General features: G+C 39.8%; 1 protein-coding gene across 3 annotated transcripts in view; it reads right to left on the reverse strand.

Annotated features, from left to right (window-relative positions):
• Positions 1-1265: 1265 nt before the first annotated feature.
• Arhgap29 (Rho GTPase activating protein 29) overlaps positions 1266-17842 on the reverse strand; it is a 68261-nt gene continuing 51684 nt past the window's right edge. For all 3 annotated transcript variants that reach the window (XM_075981480.1, XM_075981479.1, XM_075981481.1), the window contains 11 exons: positions 15585-15745; positions 14913-15052; positions 14594-14698; positions 13187-13285; positions 12008-12147; positions 11258-11446; positions 11017-11154; positions 8913-9145; positions 7477-7807; positions 6874-6982; positions 1266-3307 (listed from right to left, as the gene is read on the reverse strand). In XM_075981480.1, the coding sequence (XP_075837595.1) occupies positions 2418-3307; positions 6874-6982; positions 7477-7807; positions 8913-9145; positions 11017-11154; positions 11258-11446; positions 12008-12147; positions 13187-13285; positions 14594-14698; positions 14913-15052; positions 15585-15745 (2535 nt within the window). In that variant the 3' untranslated portion in view covers positions 1266-2417. The remainder of the gene's footprint in view (positions 3308-6873; positions 6983-7476; positions 7808-8912; positions 9146-11016; positions 11155-11257; positions 11447-12007; positions 12148-13186; positions 13286-14593; positions 14699-14912; positions 15053-15584; positions 15746-17842) is intronic.

The following is a 17842-nucleotide window of genomic DNA, read 5'->3' on the forward strand; positions in this document are numbered from 1 at the left end:
GAACCATAACTTACTTAAAAATACACGACAGTTAAAATGTGAAGAGATGTAGCTATGCAGAGGCCACAACACAAAGACAGCCGTGAATAGTGTTGCCGCGGTCCACCTAAACTCAAAAGGAAGTGAGGTTCAAGTCGTTCTGCTTGTGAGATCACTAGGCAAATCCCCGCGGGGACCGCAGAATCCCCACAGCAAAGGAATTAGCCTGCCTATAATATATCAAAGTTATTTAAAAATAATCAGAAGCTCTGCTAAGCCTGTTTAGGGAAATATGATCAATTTTTCATAACTGCTTGCCATAAAGCTTTCTGGAGGTCTGAAAGCTCCTTTTCAGGACTCGTAGCTTCTGCCCCTTCCCCCTGCTCATGTCCATTTCCGGATGTCATAGAACAACTCCCGGGGCTGGCTGCTGCTACTGGGTGCAGGCACAGCACATACTGTGACATTTCTTTTTTCCAGAAGCCTGCTTACTTCTCCCAGGAAAACAGAATAATCTGGGCCAGAGTCAGGAAGCCCTAATGGAAGAGAGCTCTGCAGAGCCACTGGCAAAGTGGGGAACAGAGGCAGCTTTACGTGACGAGAGACTCACTGATTGGGTTGTCCTCACACACTCAACTGGAGTTAAAAGTACCCTCTACCAGTCTTAGAGTGGGAAGGTGAAGTTGTGGAGACGGCCAGCTATGCACACCTGCATAACGGTATGAACATGCTTACTGTTCCTTCCTGAGCCACACACGTAAAAATGATTCACACAGTCATCTTGAGGTGTAGTTCACAGTAAGAATTTTTAGAGGAGTATTTGTTATAGTTGAATACTCTCTGGTGATACTGAGCGCTAAGAGCGCCAACCATCAAAATCAGAGAGCCCTTCTGTTTTAGGTCTAACTCTGCTGTGAACGTGTGTCACCTAAGTTCCTACTGCCATCAGTGCCAGGGGAATAACATGCTCGCCTGCACATATAGGTTGCTATGAAAACTTATTAAAACTTTGTAAATCTGTGAATACAGAAGGGGCTCAATAAATGTTGGCTGACTCATTTTAGGTTTTCACAGCAATAGGGTGTGTGGTAAGAATAAAAACAAAGTTGATTGTGAAAAAGCTGGTTACTCATCCCCCCGGCTCTGAATGAGAGATGCCAACACAACTTGTCACAAACACCCCAAGCTGTAGTGAGGGATGCATGACCCTAAGGCAATGGTTGATTACATCCATGTGCACAACTTCAGCCGAGCAGTGTCAGACAAGCCATGAGAACCTCGAATAATTTAACAAGTGAATATGTACATATATTTATCAAATATAACAAGGTCATACAAAAGCATTAATAAGTCACACATACAAAAGGCTACTGTATTTGTTGTCCCTTTTACATCCTATTTTAGACAAAACGACGACACAGAAGGTAACAGTAATGTACAGGTTTGGAAAACAAGGGTTTTGTTTTTGTTTTTTTAAGACACAGATCTGATCATCTACATCTCTCAAATTTCTAAACTCTGGGGATCAACTTAAATAACTCTTCACTCTTTTGAATGAACTATACATTTTCAATAATTGAAAGTCAGGTAGAAAAAGTATATAAAATGATTCATAAGTCAAAACATTTCTTATAAAAGGAACAGTTTAAACAAAACCTGGGAAATAAAAAGAGGAAATGTACTGAATTTAAAAACTTCTGAAAATAGCATCTTTTCTGGACCACTATACAAAATATTTAAAGTTCAGAACTGTTGAAAAAAAATTTATATAGACAAAACTAAAAGATAAAACAAAACCCTCAAACCCCTACCAAATGTATTAAAACATCCAAAGCCAAATAAAAGGTAACGGAACTATATGGTTCAGGTTTAAGTGCATTTTTTTGGGTACAGTTAAACCACATGTAAAAATTGGCAACTAAAATATAATTAAATACAGATTGGCAAACCCATTGGCCATTATGTAAATATTAGAAGGAGAATTTCCAATTGAAAAATAAAAGCTTACATACAACTCAGAAGCACAAATGGTTCAAGACATCCTAGGAAACTGTGGGAAATCACAGCACATGGCATCTTCCGGGAACTAGTTTCAGAAGGATTTTATAAATATGCACTTGATCTCACTCTGCACAGTAAAGCTCATTTCCCCAAGCTGCACCCCTGCTACAAGCTATCATATATTAAGGATGAATTTAAATGGATCATTTTATGGGGAAAATCAACTCTAAAAACTATGAATCCACGCATTTTCTTTACAGCTTCAAAGATCATCCAGCGAGGCATAAATGCAGTCTTGTCAGGATACTCTCCCATCCCACATGATCGACAAACAACACAATCACTCACACACAGCTCTGGCAATCCTATACAAAGGGCCCTGTCCAGAAATTCCTTTCGCAAACAAAACAAAACAGGGTATCTGAGTTCTGACAACCCTACACAAACTGTGGAATTTCATCTTCGAGGTCCTCAAACTGCTGCATTCGTTTTAGCCGTGGTCTCTGGCAGGTTGGAGTCCCCTCAGGCAGCCCGGGCTCCTCAGAGTTCTCTTTAGGTTGACCACTTGGCTGCACAGAGCAAGTCGACAGGACCCTTGCATCTGGGTCTGACTTCGCCACATGACTTTGGGGAACATGCAGGGTGGCAGGAGGCACAGCTGCCGAGGGCACTGCTGTTTTCTCATCAGTCCCCCTGACACTGAGGGTGGGATTAGGCGGTTTGTAAAATGTTGTCCAGTGCTGGGGCTGCAGCGTTCTGGGTGCTCTGACAGCAGCGACAGGGCAGGAGTCCGAGGCCCTCCGCTCTGATGTGTCTCGTGCTGACCTGGCTGGTTCTGCGTGCAGGTTACTGGCCTGCGTGGCAGTACTGGAATGGTCCTCGCTACTCCCAACATTTGCTATCAATCCCTTTTCGGAGTGTGCACTGGGCACAATCATCGTAGTCTTGGCAGTAAAACTGTTCCGTTCATATTGCTTATCCCAGGATTTCTGTACACTTTGCTGGTCAAAGCCATTCACTTTGGAACTACTAGAATTTGAGTTGTCTTTTCTATGAAGTCCTTCAAAGGCAGGATTCTTGCCAAATCTGTCTGAGTCTCCATTTCCTATATTCCTGCTGCTCTTCTCAGTAGGAGAACTTGCAAGAAGCAGCAGCCGATCTACAGGCAAACTTACAGGTCTCATCTTGGTCCTCGGAGAGTGTCTCTGCACACTGTTTGCTGCCCTATCAGATTTCAGAAGAAGTAGCTTGGGGCTTTTACAAACATCTTCCATCTTTTGGGATGCTGACTCATGCTCTCGGTCAAAAGGCAAATGTACTTTGTTGTCTGAAAAAGAAAGTGGTACACAATTAACACTAGAATCTGAATATAACAGACAGACATTAGATAACAAAAGGAATTTTAAAATGTCCCCAGCATGGTCCTCTCAATTGTCTACACAGAAGACCTAACAGTTCTTTAAAGACACAGTTTAAATTTAAAGTTCATTTACAATTTTAAGTTTTAAAAAAACCGCCATAAAGCACAACAAAACAAAAAACTACATGTCTAGTAATTTGTCTTAATGTGCTCCCCATGAACGAGTATTTTCTAGGTCAAAAGATTCAACAGGCAGATACTGGTGAGTTAACTCAGAAAAATTATACCACCTCCGCCCAACCAAATGCAGGAATGCCCTGAATCCCAAGATCTCAAGACACCCCAGTTGGTCTGTCTTTAGCTGTATATATTCCACAGTTGAGGGGTGCTGGCCACAGCTCTCAGAGCTAGTAAACTGTAACATCCACTAGGTAGACTAAGGATGGAAAACTTGCTTTAAGTAAAACACTGTCACTGAATCGCAGGCGGTCTCAAGGCCACACTTTCTCACCCCAAGTGCTCAGATCCCCGTATTCTGTCCTTTTCAATTCCTGCAAAGGTGCTGCCATGGTCCCCAGCTCCTTGATGCTAAGACATAGCAAATGATACTGTTCTGACTCTGAAGGAGCAGCTGGCTGTGGCCCTGTGCGGCTCGAGTCCTCTGCTCTGTGACCAGGTATTTTCCCACATTTCTGGCCATGCTGGACATGGTTACAGTGACCACCAGCATCACTGTTGGTCATCATCTCATCTGACCTCTATTCACCTAGTGAAAAAGATAATGATGTTTGTCTGTCTGTGTGCACATTGTGCACGGGTGCTCTATGTGTTGGATCCTTCTGGAGCTGGAGCTGAAGCTCTGTGCAGCTCTGAGCAGCCTGATGTGGGCACTGGAAACGGAATGCAGGCAACTCAGAAGTCACTGTTCCCAGTGAGCCATCTCTCCAGCACCCAGATGATCTTTCTTCCCCACATTCATAGAATATGCTAAGGGACCTGGCTCACTGCAGTTGGCCTGCAAGAACCAAAGCACGCACATTCCTTCAGTTCTGCAAGAAGAGTCGCTAGCATTATAGAAAGTAGTGTAGGCTCTATGGCTGCCTGATCAGTTCTTGGTTCTGATCTTCACTGGAAAGGTCACACTGTCTCTACCTGGCTTCACTCGTCACCTAGGAATACATGCATCTAAGTTGTCATGTGATCTAAATGGTCTAACAGGTACCTAGAACTATCTTGTATATAATTAACACTAAATAATATCTTCAAATTATTTATGTTTATTAACTATTCCTAATTGGGAACTTAATTTCATGAGGCATGAAAAAAATAGGTTAGATTTATAAATCAGAGTTAGATTCAAATCCTATCTGAATAATTCATTAAACATATGACTTTTGGTATCATTTTTCTCTCTCAGTCTTTAACCTATGAGTGAGACCAACGTCATCTACTTTCCCGTACAGAATTGCTATGAAAATCAAATCTGAGCAATGGAATGTGATATTAATCTTAACTGTCAACTTACTAGGCTGAACAGCAGACCTCTGGGGTGACTACAGTAATGTTGCCAGTGATAATTAGGGCCATGATGGCTCTAACCTGTCACGGGATTTCAATCCAGTTAGCCAATGACTTGGGGCTCTAGGGTGTGGTCTTGTCTGTTACATGATAACTGACAGGCTGAGGGGAAGGCAGCTTGCTGCTGGCGCTCTTTCCCCTTGGGCAGAACAACTGTGGCAGCGGCTAACCTGAACTGTATCGTTGTGTGTTTACCCCTAGTTTACATCTAAATACATCCTTTGGAAGCTCTCCCAGACTCTCGAGGATTCACACTACACTAACCCAATAAATGGATTGATCTCTTTACGAGATGATTGTGTGTATGTACGTGGTAAGCCTATGGTGACCAGAGGACGACTCTGGGGAGCTGGGTTCTTCTGAACTCAGGTCACCTGACTTGTGTAGCAAATGCCTTTACCCGATGAACCAACTTGCTTGTCTGGTGTTAATTTCTTGCTGGATTCATATTATAATGGCATTACTGGGAAGCTGTTACAGCAGGTGAGGTGAAGATGGAGGATGTAGGTCACAAGTGACACATCCTTGGGCACTATATATTACCCTGACCCTTCCTGTACTGCTTCCTCTTTCTGCTGCTACACCATGACGAGAAGGTTCTACTCCAGCACACCTTCCCAATGAGGCCCGCAACCCTCTCAGCTTCCCTGCCTTCCAGTTGTTCTCTCAGGTATTATGGGCACAGCGGATGCAGGGCATCCAACACAAAAGTCAAGCAGGTTCTGTTCCCTGATATTTGATTACACATCACATCTGGATTATAGAATTATAGTAAAAAAATCTAAGCATTTCCATCAGCGTGACAGCTACCATTCAACAAAATCAGAGGAAAGCTGCTGATGGAGAGATCAGATCAAGGAAATGAAGGGTGTACACTCAGGTGTGCAGAGTGCTAAAGGGAGCCCACGAGAAAAGCACATGAAAAAAACGCTTGTAGTCTTGCAGTCTAAACTTTTCTATATTTAGAACTTTTCTTAAAAATTTAAAAAAAAGCTTTATTTCATGTGTGTGATGTTTTGTGCATGTACATATGTGCACCACACGAATTCCTGGGGCCAGTGAAGGACATCAGATCCTCTGAAAACGGAGTTACACATGATTTTTAGGTCACCACTTAGGTGCTGGGAATTAAACCTAAGTCTCCAAAAGAGTAACTCTAGCAAGTGCTCTAAACCACTGAGCCATCTTTCCAGCCCCACTTTTAGAACTCTGGTCTAATGCCTGAGAGCAGTTTGACTCAGCAATACCTTGAACCATATTACAAAACAAGCTATCCATTAGCACGCTGCTTAAGACCTGTCTGCCTCGACTTAAATGAACAAAAGAAGCAGAAGTCAAACCAAAACAGAATTTTAGCAGGAGAACAAAACCACTTAGGATCTCTAAGGTATCGTTTATAAATGTAAGGGCTGGGAAATGACTCAATCGTTACATCACTAGTCCCACAGTGAGGACCAGAGTACACTTTCTGAGAACCCATGTTAATGTTGGGGACGGCTGGCAGCTTGCCTATGACTTCAGCCTCAGAAGGTAGAGACAGGCGGTCACCAGAGCAAGCTGGCCACCAGGACTAGCCCCATCAGCAAGCACTGGGTTTGATTAGAAGACACTGCCTTAATAAAGAAGGTAGAAGAGTAATCAAAGGAGATTCCCAACACCCACCCTGGACATCCATATGCATGTGCCCACATAATATGGAAAATATGGATGCGCACACGCACATATCACACATACAAATGGAAAAAATACAAGGATGTAAGGTACACTAAAAGGCAATTTTCTCAGTGGCTGGCATAGACTTACTTAATAAAACGTGGAAGTTTGGACTTTCCTTGGCTTGTGTTGGTTTCTGCAGAACTAGGGATTGAACCTGGGTCACTCACCTTGGCTTTTAATAATGATTTATTTGTAAAATTTTAATTTCGTACCCAGCTTCTTTTCATATGGCTACTCACCAACAAGAGAAGCATCAGATTTTCCCAGTGCATTTTGTTTGCGTTCTGATTCTTCAAATGATGGAGATAATTCAAAAGTTTTGCTCTCACAATCTCCAGTATGGAAATCCTGCCAATGGAAGAGAATGTTCACACTTGTAGAAGCAAAGTACATTTCAAAAGAAACAGTTCAAAGACCTTTAATTTACTGACATAATTTACTAACACTATACAGTTCTAACGCAATTCTGTAACAGTCAAAACTTTGGCTTAACAGAAAAATGTACTGTTCACCCAAGCCTGACAACCACAGTGTAACTCCCTAGAGCCAATGTAAAAGATTGGCTGTGGAGGCATGTCTGAGATCCTAATGCATTACAGTGAGGTCAGAGGCAGAGACCAGGAACTGCTCAGAAGCTTGCGAGCCAGCTAACTTAGATCATACAGCACAGTAGCAGAAACCAGACAGACCCTGACTCAGCACTGGGGGATGGTGAAAATCAACTCCCTAGGGTTGACCTCTGGCTTCTACCCTAGTGCCACACCATTCACAAGCCTGTCTTTTTGTTTGTGTGCATGCTTGGACACACACACACACAATTTATTTTAAAAGAAATAACTTACTTCCTTTGAAGAAAAGAATAGTGGCTTCATAGAATGATCTGAGTCTCTTTCATCTGGTGATAACAGAGGTCTTGGAAGATAGCCTTGATCAATATGAGGTGCAATCGCTCCTGTATTTGATACAGCAACATCTTGAGGCTGGAGGGACCCATCGAAGATCTTCTGTGAGTGAGTAATGAGGAACTCTACTAACCGCGCCTGGTTAGAATACTCAGCAAGTGAAGAGATGGTGACCGGAGCAGTTGTGGGCCTTGGCCTAATGAGACTTGGTCCAAATATCACCCCCAAGTTCTTAGAATTCATCTTGTTTTCTTCTGCATGATCTACCACCCTGCAAAGCACAACACATAAAGCTTTATGAGACTTGGAAAGAGTAGATGGAAACCCTGTCTCCATCCTCTTTCTCTAGTGAGAGCCTGGTACACAGGAGGCACCTGAGGGACCATGTTGACTGCTTGAACACACACAGGCTACAAAAGCATAGGGAAGGGTCAAGAGTCAAGTTGTGAGAGAGGTCTAAGAAAAATACACACTTACTTGATTAAAATATTGACCACATGCCAAATTTGGCTTAGCATTTTTGTATTAGGATAAAAACTGAGCAAAAGGAATTACTGCTGTTTTCCTAGCAGATAAAGAGACTTATCACTGTCAATTTCTTATAACCAAGGCTATTTTTCAAGCCCAGATGACTCCATATTACACAGTGGCTCTCACATTCCGTTTCCTTCCAGCTCCTATCACCTGTTCCTATGACCACTCATGGAGACAAGAGCCTGAGTAAAGGCCTCCACTCCAGCCCATTATCCTTATTTCTCCCAGAAAGATCTAACAGGCAAATCTGAGCATGTAAAATTCCTGGTTCAAAAATCTTTAGTGGTACAGAAGCAAGATGGCACACTCCACTGTTAGGTATGCGAGATCTTATCAGTTCCCTCTGTGCATTCTGTAGTGAGGCCTAACCACATTACTTTATTTCCTAAGTGTAAACGGCTCCCACCTATCTGTGTCTGTTATCCTCTGCTTGGAATGCTCTTCTGAGCATTCTTGGACAACTAAGTCACTACTGAGTTCTTTAAGCCTTACTTGAGGGCTGCTTCCTCTGATTTACCCCACCTTCCTTTGCATGCTTATTGAACAAATGATGCTGTACCGTGTGTGTATGTAGGGCTGTAAGCCTACAGATAACAGAAATCCTGCTTCCATCCTATTTCTCCAACTAGAGGCAGGCACACAGCAGAGATCTGAGGATGAAGTTGGCTGCCTGAATGTACACTCACTCCCTTTCCTCTAACATGTTAGAAAAATGAAATTCATTTAAAAAATACACAAATATACTTAAAACTAGTATAGTATTAAAAATGGTAAAAGTTGCTACATTTTATTCAACAAAAAACTACCCATTAAATGAGGTTCTACTTATATAAAACTCTTACCGTTTCAGATGTATTATGAGATAATGAAGACTATTAAAATTTGATGCCGGCAACTGTCTCAGTAGGTCTTTGCTCCTCAGAAAAATTCGACTGATTTCTATGCACACATGTGGGTGTTTTCTGTCTTCCGGGCTATCCTTTTTTGCTTCTTGCTCTTCATTTACATGTTGTATTTCTTTTGCAAGGTCTATAAATTCCTTGTATAATCTGAATAAAATAAATGGTTCTGGGAGCTGAAGGAATAAAATTACATTATGAATATTGTTGTCTTTTCTCCTGCTAGAATGTTAACTATTACTTATAGCTAATCAATGATTTATCATGTTCTTTTAGGTTAACAAGATTTAAAGCAGGCCTTTAACCATGTGTTTTGGGGCTGAAGAGATGGCTCAGTGGTTAAGAGCACTGGCTGCTTTTCTAGAGGACCTGAGTTCCACGCCCAGGTCTCACACAGCTATTCACGACCATCTCTAACTCCAGTTCCAGAGGATCTAACTGGGCTTATCTGGCCTCCTTGGGCATAAATGTGATATAGACATACATGCAGGCAAAACATCCACACACATTAAAAAATATTAACTGTATATGCTACTACAGATATGACCTATCAAGCTAATCTGAAATCATTGTCATGAATTAAGACATTAATTGACAATGAAACTCTAAACCTGAAGGTTCCACAAGGGATTTAAAATGCTAACCTATGTCTACACACACACACACACACACACACACACACACACACACACATACATACATTACTATCCCAAAGTTAGCACTGATTTATTAAAACTAATCTACTATAATTCACAGATGAAGCCACATGAATCAGAAGGAATAGACCATGTGAGTTCTCAGAGATTAAAGAGGGATCCTAGAGATAGAGAAGTTACAACAGTGGGAAGAGATGGAGCCAAGGGCATCTTCTACAAAGTACTGTGGGACAGCAAAAGCAGGAGAATGAGCAGAGACGGGGAGCAGATCCCAGAGCCAGCACAGGCTGCCAAGCACCCAAAGCAAAGTTTGACCTGCAAAGTGCAGACATTTACTATCTACACTGTCTTTCCATTTACATCAAGAGAACAGAATCAAAGCATTTACAGATGAGTAAGGTCCATCTTGTTCAAGGACAGACATGAGCAAAACAGAGGAAAAAGACAAACAAAAATGTGGGGGTATTTTCTTCACTAAAAGAAATCCTAAGATAGCAGCTGTATCTTTTGTAAATGGACAGAAGGCTGCAGCTGGAACAGAACTCCTCAGACTGGTATGCTGAGGACAATAGCACTGCTCTCTTTGCCACTATCTCTTCAGTTTCACCGGAGATCAGAATGCCAGATGGGCTCGGTCCAAGCAGTTTTTGTACCTGCCTCATACCACTGTGCCAAACACCCATAACTCTCCATAAGCTTCTGCCTGAGGCCACTTACTTTACCCCATAGATAGTTTTCTTTGTAGCTGGCTCCCAATTGCAGATCCAATACTGAGCACAGAAAAAGACAATAGAGAATGGCCTACTTCCTGACCATATTTCTATAGTTTTCTAGTACTTAGCCTACAGGATAGCTTTGCTTCTTGACCCAAATATGTACTTAAAGGTTTTTTTCCCCCCACTGATTATCTAAAATAGCTATTTTGAAATATCAGGGAAGACAAAACTAAACACTGCTCTGTTCACTGAATATTCATGAAACAGTTTCCACATTGGCCTTTCCTTACAAAGCTAAACTATGCTTTCAAAGTCAAGTTCCTAAAACTTAATACAAACATTTCATGTTATTTACTTCTTTAGATCCAGGAAAATGTTTATTCCTTAAATGGTTAGGAAAGAGCTTCCATGTGGAGTCAGGAGGCTATAACTGGACAAGACACATGGAAGTCTTTTGTAAGGTAGAGTAATAGTCTATGTTTGTATACTGAGATGAGAAACCAGTGTTTTATTATTACTATTGTTAATTGTATGTCTGACTTATTTGTGCTATGACCTATATATCAGTATGGCCTATGTCAATGAAAATATATATGTACAAAGGTTATGAACTGAAAAACAAAATACAAATCATGTTTACTGTTTCAATATGATGATAGACTATAATAACCTTACCTGTCGTAGGTATAATTTCAAGACATCACAGATGTCATGTGAACTGAATTCTGAAATGTCTACTAAGTGCATTCCATTTTCCAAAGCTTGGCACAGTTTTTCAGTTTTTATTTTGTTTCCACAAACACGGTAAATTCCCTTGAATAGAGAAACAAATTCTGCTTTAGTTCACACGGCTACTGTAGACATCTAAACATACTTGATGTGTCTATTTCAGTTTGTTCTTAATTTTAAAAGGTACCTGGAGACACAAGGCTCTATTTTCAATTTCTGAGGCACATATTTTTAGTACAAAAGGGATGCCATCTGGTTCTTTTTTTGCAACTTGTATAAATTCTGCTCCAAATATGTGCATTTTCCCCTGAAGCTTTTGATGACCACAAATAATGACTAAATTCTCCAAACACTTTCGATGACATACAAGAAGACACTACAAGAAAATAACAGTTTAAAACTCATTAGATCACCTTCAAACTATTCACAATTTTGCAAACTATAGATTGGTAACATAATTGAAAAAGTCTAGAGTGCATTATTTGTAATGTTTGAATAGCCCTAACTACCATACAAAATACAAAACAAAGATACACTACAGTACAACTTATTAAAGGCATATTTGTAGGAGTGAAGAGAAGGCATAACAGTTAAAAGCACCGGCAGGATGGCTCACAATCATCTTAACTCCAGTCCCAGGGTATCTGACATCCTTCTCTGGCCTCCAAAGGCTTACACACATTTAGTGCACAGACATACATGCAGGAAAACCAGCAATATACATAAAGTAAAAACATATGTATTTGTAAAAGAACCTAATAAATAAAATCCTAACAAAAATGCAATGTATATAGTGAAATAAAACAATACTATTGAATGATGCATACGTATGAAGATGCCACAACGAAACCTATCATTTTATATTATAATTTTAAAAAGTGGTAAATCCACCAACTAAACAAGTGAGAAGACCAATGCAATTCCAAACAGATCTCACCTCTTCACATTCAACGCCTGGGAACATTACGATGCCTTCACAATCCCGACATTTTGTGGGGGATCTCAACTTGCGAAACTTGTGAGTGAGAGCTGCCTTTGACATCAATGTTTTCTTAAATGCTCCAAGGGAATTGGGTCCTTGTAACAGAAACAGTACATGGGAATAAAAAGATGAAAAAAAAATTATTTTTTCTGAGTAATGCTTAGACTTTCCAGTCATCTACATGCTACAAAAAACTATTGTCTGGGATTTCTAATATCAAAATCATCCAACTTATAGATAAAACCACACACTTTCATCAAATGGTTTAGCTGTACAGTCACCGACAAACCAGTTAGCTAATTCTAAGATACCATGACACGATGTTCTCAGGATGAGCAAGTTTATGTTTTTCTGACAGTGTTCTGTACATGAAAGTGTGTTTATGGGTGTCATTATAGTCCTAAGAAAACTCAATTACTACTTCAAAAGAGCTAGTAACATGAAGCCACCAAGCCAGCAATATGTGCATTAAAGACAGAATTAGCCTTATAAAATTACAGGTTAATACTAGCTAGCTATATTTTTAAACCATAGTGGAAGTCAGATTCTAATTAATTTGGGAAATTCTGCCCCAAAAGACAGACATATGAATGTACCAAAGATACAAAAACCTAATTTATATGAGTTTAACTCAAGTCATTAAGTAATGGATTTGTATGTCTTTAGCACCCACAGCTTTCCTTGTCCTTGACAAGCTCATTTATCTGCTTTTCCAACTCGGTCGGCTTCCTGCCGTTTCTTCATTACTGTAATGGTTGTTTTGCAGTACTCAGGCTAGAAGCCCGGGCTTTGTGCACAGTAAGGAAAAGTTTTACCACTGAATTGTTTGCCTGTAACCCATGCACTATTAAGAATGAGCTTTTCCAGAAATTTTCATGCACTGCCACCCTTTTAACAGAAAGTCGCCGTGCTGAACTCATGAAAGAACACCACATACAAACTGCTATTCAACACACTGCTGGGATGTTTTAGATCTAGCAGCTCTACTCCTTATTCTTGTGGACAATACTTCAATCGTCTAATCAAAAATCATTATCAATGCATACTTATAAACAAACATGCAGCTATATTTAAGATATATATAACAAAGTAATTCAGTTGGTGTAGTGGGCTCTACTAGAGACGGATTAGTACCAGCTTCTGAAGGGGACGGTGGCTCCCGTTCATCCAGATCATCAGCAGAAGACATGGTTCCACTGGATGGAGTGCGTGGAAGTTTCCGATGAAAGTCTCCTAAAATGAAGTTGTGGATACCATTACATTGAAGAACAGTGAAAATAAGCAGTGATAACATTCTTGGAATTACACAATTTATATTATTTTATTAGCTTTGATTGAAATTTTTCTACTACTCTCAAAATCTAGGTAACATTATCCATTCCTGACAACAAAAAGAATGTGAAAGAATCTAATTAAAAGAAAAAAGAAACAAACAAACAAAAAGGCCAGGTGGTGGTAGTGCACGCCCTTAATCTCAGCACTCCGGAGGCAGAGGCATGCAGATCATTGTGAGTTTAAGGCCAGCCTGGTGCTACACAGAGAAACCCTGTCTCGAAAAACCTAAAGATTACATATTCTTATGAGACCTTACTATCCAGTTCTGACAGTAAGTACTTGAGGTTACAGGCATAGCAAAGGCAGGCAACATCTTCTACTCATATTTTAATGATCTTTTGTTACTAAATTATTACACAGTATCAACATGGAGATAGCTGTTCACATCAACATGGGTGAAGGAAGTCAGCCAGACTTAGTGGCGCTATAGGCTGTAATCCCAGCTATCTGGGAGATTGAAGAAGGAAGAATACAGGACTCAAAGCTTGCCTGGACTATAGAATAAACTCAAGACCTGCCTGGGTAGCTTGGTGAGACTGTCTCAAAAAAAAAAATTAAAAAACAGGCTCTGGTCATGCAAGAGGTCTCAAGTCCAATCCCCAATACCAAATCAAAAGTAAGAAAAGAATTTTATTTTTATAGCATCCAGAAGAGAGTAAAGTTCACAAAATATGTCACCATAAACATTAAACTAGTCATAGAATGATTTATTCTGGTGGGATTGGAGGTGATACATATACACACACATACAACATACATATGTATATATGTATATACATACATGTGCACATATATATGTATGTATGTTACTTATACATGTGTATCAATGGGGCTTCTCATGTACTACTATGTTCTGCTTGCTGGGTTAGGTGATGATTCCATATAAAGGCTTCATTATTTTTCTTTCTTTCTTTTCTTTTCTTTTTTTTTTTTCGAGACAGGGTTTCTCTGTGGTTTTGGAGCCTGTCCTGGAACTAGCTCTTGTAGACCAGGCTGGTCTCAAACTCACAGAGATCCGCCAAGTGCTGGGATTAAAGGTGTGCACCACCACCGCCCGGCCATTATTTTTCTTTAAATTATACATATGTATAAACATTTTCTTAAGTCAGAGATAGATCATCCTAAAAATATGCTTCTTAAAAATATTCCAAATGGACAATTTCAATCTTTCACTGAATTTTCAGTGAGACTTAAAAATGTATATACCTGGACTTATAGATTCTGAATCCAGAGATCTAGATTCACTGCTCCCTCCAGTGCTCTCAGAGTCACTGAACATCCCAAACTTCCACGATCTTATGAAAGAAGGACCTATGAAGAAAGAATAGTTAAAAACTTGCCTATGGGTAGATTTCCTAAGGTGAAATACCGATATTATGTAAAAAGAATAACGATGGCTAATTATGGACTTTGGAGACAGCACAGTAGTTAGCACTGTAAATGATCTAACAGTCGCCTCAAATTTGGAACCGCATCCGAGTACCCTACTGTTCACCAAGAAGCGCTGCTCCAGTAGGAAACACACCTGTCATGTCGGCACTGTTGGAGCACCTGTCCTCTTCCAGCTTACTGCAACTGTCAGGCAGGCGCGCCACATCCTCTAGGGAGCCAGCAGGTCCGTATCCAGGAGTCTGGGGACTACTGCTTATTTTTTTATTTACATTCCTGTGGGGTAAAAGTAAATAAAGCTCAGAACTAATAGTTTATTAAGAAAACGTATTAACTTAATGAATAGAATAAGCAAGCTTACTAAATATGAATAACTATTACATAGTTCAGCTTCTTTTAAAGATGTGAATAAAGCCTTTACATAATGTACACTTATAACAGCTGAAATAGGAAAGAGGTGTAATAAAAAAATAGTCAATGTTATGATTGAACTTCTGTAATCTAACATTAGTGGAAAATGTAGGTTAAGTTTTTGGTATACTCAAAATATGTAGGTCATCATTTGTTATTCCCAAAGGATTTTTAGCACTCAGAGTGAAGTCTGTCTGTGTGAAAATGGAAAGCTTCATTCTCAAGTATGGTGCATCTATTCCTTAAATGTAAGAAGAAACTAAGAAATAATATGAAAGTATTGAAAAATTAAAGTTAATATATCAGTGTAAGAAAAGACAATTCCTTATAAACTTAGATAGGAACTCAGCAAACGTTTTCTCATTTGATACCATTTCACCTATACATAAATGCTTACCCATCAACCTTTTCTTCTAGCTCACTCGAGCTTGTGGCTTTCACGAATTCACTGTATTCCTGACCCGGGTCATAGAGTTTGGCACTGTCACAGAGAGACTGTAAGCTGTTGGCAAGGGACGCAGCCTGTAGCTGCTGCATATGGAAGAGGTTAACTGTTACCTACAGTCAAAGACAAGACAGACAGACATAATTCATGAGATAAAAAATGCTATGTTAACGCATTTCTATAAACCAGCAGGCCAGTACACAGGTCGTGCATCTGACACACACCACACTAAGTATCACTACCAGCATGCTATGCTGACTGTGGCGTGCACAACTTAGAATGGAAATATAACAGCTAATTGCGATCAGTTCCAACGAAATGGGCTTTAAATTACAACCCTATCCTTGCTGGTTAAGAGATTTAGAGCATGATGTGTCTGAGGATCCCGAACTCTGTACTTTGATGGTTGAACCACAATTGTCTAAACTTCAAAATGATAAACACATGGGTGGGGGATCTTTCACTCATAAGCAGCATTATTTCAACTATTTTCGTTTTTTTCCTTTTTAAAAGCTCTTCTCTTTGACATGAGGTCTTGTTATATTGCCCATGCTGGCCTATAGTGTTAGATATTTCTGTCTCAGCCTCCTACTTAGCAGGGTGGATACATTAGTCTACTAAGTTTAGACAACTGTCATTCCTACTACTTACAGTAATGACTATAGCAGTGGTTATAAAGCTCACATAATATGCCAGAGTTCATAAAATATCTGAGTTTAATATTAGCTAACTTCAAACACACACTATACGTCAGTATATTATAGCAAATTGATGGGATACTCATCCATGTATGTATGATCCTAAGGGTGGTTCCTAAAATACTTTGTGGTAGTAAAAAATGTTACAAACGTTATATAAAAATGTCAACTTGTGCTGGTGAGATGGCTCAGCTGGTAAAGGCACTTCCCCACACAAGTCTGGTGACCTGAGTTCAAGTCCTGGAACCCATGTAAAGGTGGAGGAAAGAACCTGACTGCAGAAAGTTGTTCTCTGTTTTCCACTCAAATGCTATGGCATGACCATCTGTCCTCATACATGCACACAAATACACAACCCCCATACACACCAATGACAAATTAAAAAGCAGCTATTGCTAATCCATGGAGTATCACCATGTATGTAGGTTAGGGAAGGCTGAAAATGGTCATGGAAGAAGAGCCAGGACATAGCTTCAGGGAGAAGGTCAACTCAAACCAAAGGGTGCACAGTGGGTGGGACACACTTGTGTTCCAGAAGCAGACAAAAGGTCAATGATCTAAAGCACACACAAGGGCAAGAATGGCAGTAGTCAGCTCAACCATTGAGTTTGCAGAAAGCCAGCTAAGCAAAACATGGTCTCATTTATACCTTAAAATGCCACTCTGGATTCTCTGTGGCGAATATACTTAAAGAAAACAGCATAAAAAATGCCAAAGTTTGATTAATGTTGTTTCAAAAAGACTATTGTGCTTTTTCTTCACCACTCAGGGTCTATCAGATGACAGGAGGAACTCATTCCCACAGTCTTTTTCAAAGTGGATGACACATTTCTCTAAGGATAAGTCAGTGATCAAAAGTAGTATTTGAAAGAAGAGTTTGCGCTTTAACTCTTCAATTAACAAAGGAAATTCAGCCTTTATTTGGTACAGTTTAATCCAATGACTGGCTATATCAGGGTAACCTTACACTAATGGTAAATTGAACTTGCCTGATTCACAGAGTAATGCATATGGGTGAGAGACAATGATCAAGTTACTTATAATTTCTCTGTCCCAGAAATTTGAAAAAGTCAAGTTCAGTGGATCATCTGAGAGATCTTGTTGAAATGCAGATTCCAATTCCCAAGTCTGGCTCAAAACCCGAATCTCTACATTATTTATAGGCTACAAGAACAGCAGAGATGGGTCTGATGACCATGCACTGGGAAGAAAGAATGTCTAAACTTCTGTTTCTGCATCAGTAAAATTAGCTAAAACTATGTTTACCTGAGAAATAGGTAAGTTCACATAAATAGATATCTTAATACACAGACAGACATATGTACTCAATCACAGCTATTATCAGATATGCTTTGAGGGGAAGGGCATTTTATAAATATTTTATTTTATAAACTTGCAAACTAATAATCAAAATTTGATTTAAAAAATGGCTTACAACTTTAAGAGCTCAAAACATTTTAAAAATTTCTCACTGAGATGGAACCCACTGAAAAGTCCTGTTCAGAATCCACA

This window comes from Microtus pennsylvanicus, chromosome 7 (assembly GCF_037038515.1).
Source record: "Microtus pennsylvanicus isolate mMicPen1 chromosome 7, mMicPen1.hap1, whole genome shotgun sequence".
NCBI lineage: Eukaryota > Metazoa > Chordata > Mammalia > Rodentia > Cricetidae > Microtus > Microtus pennsylvanicus.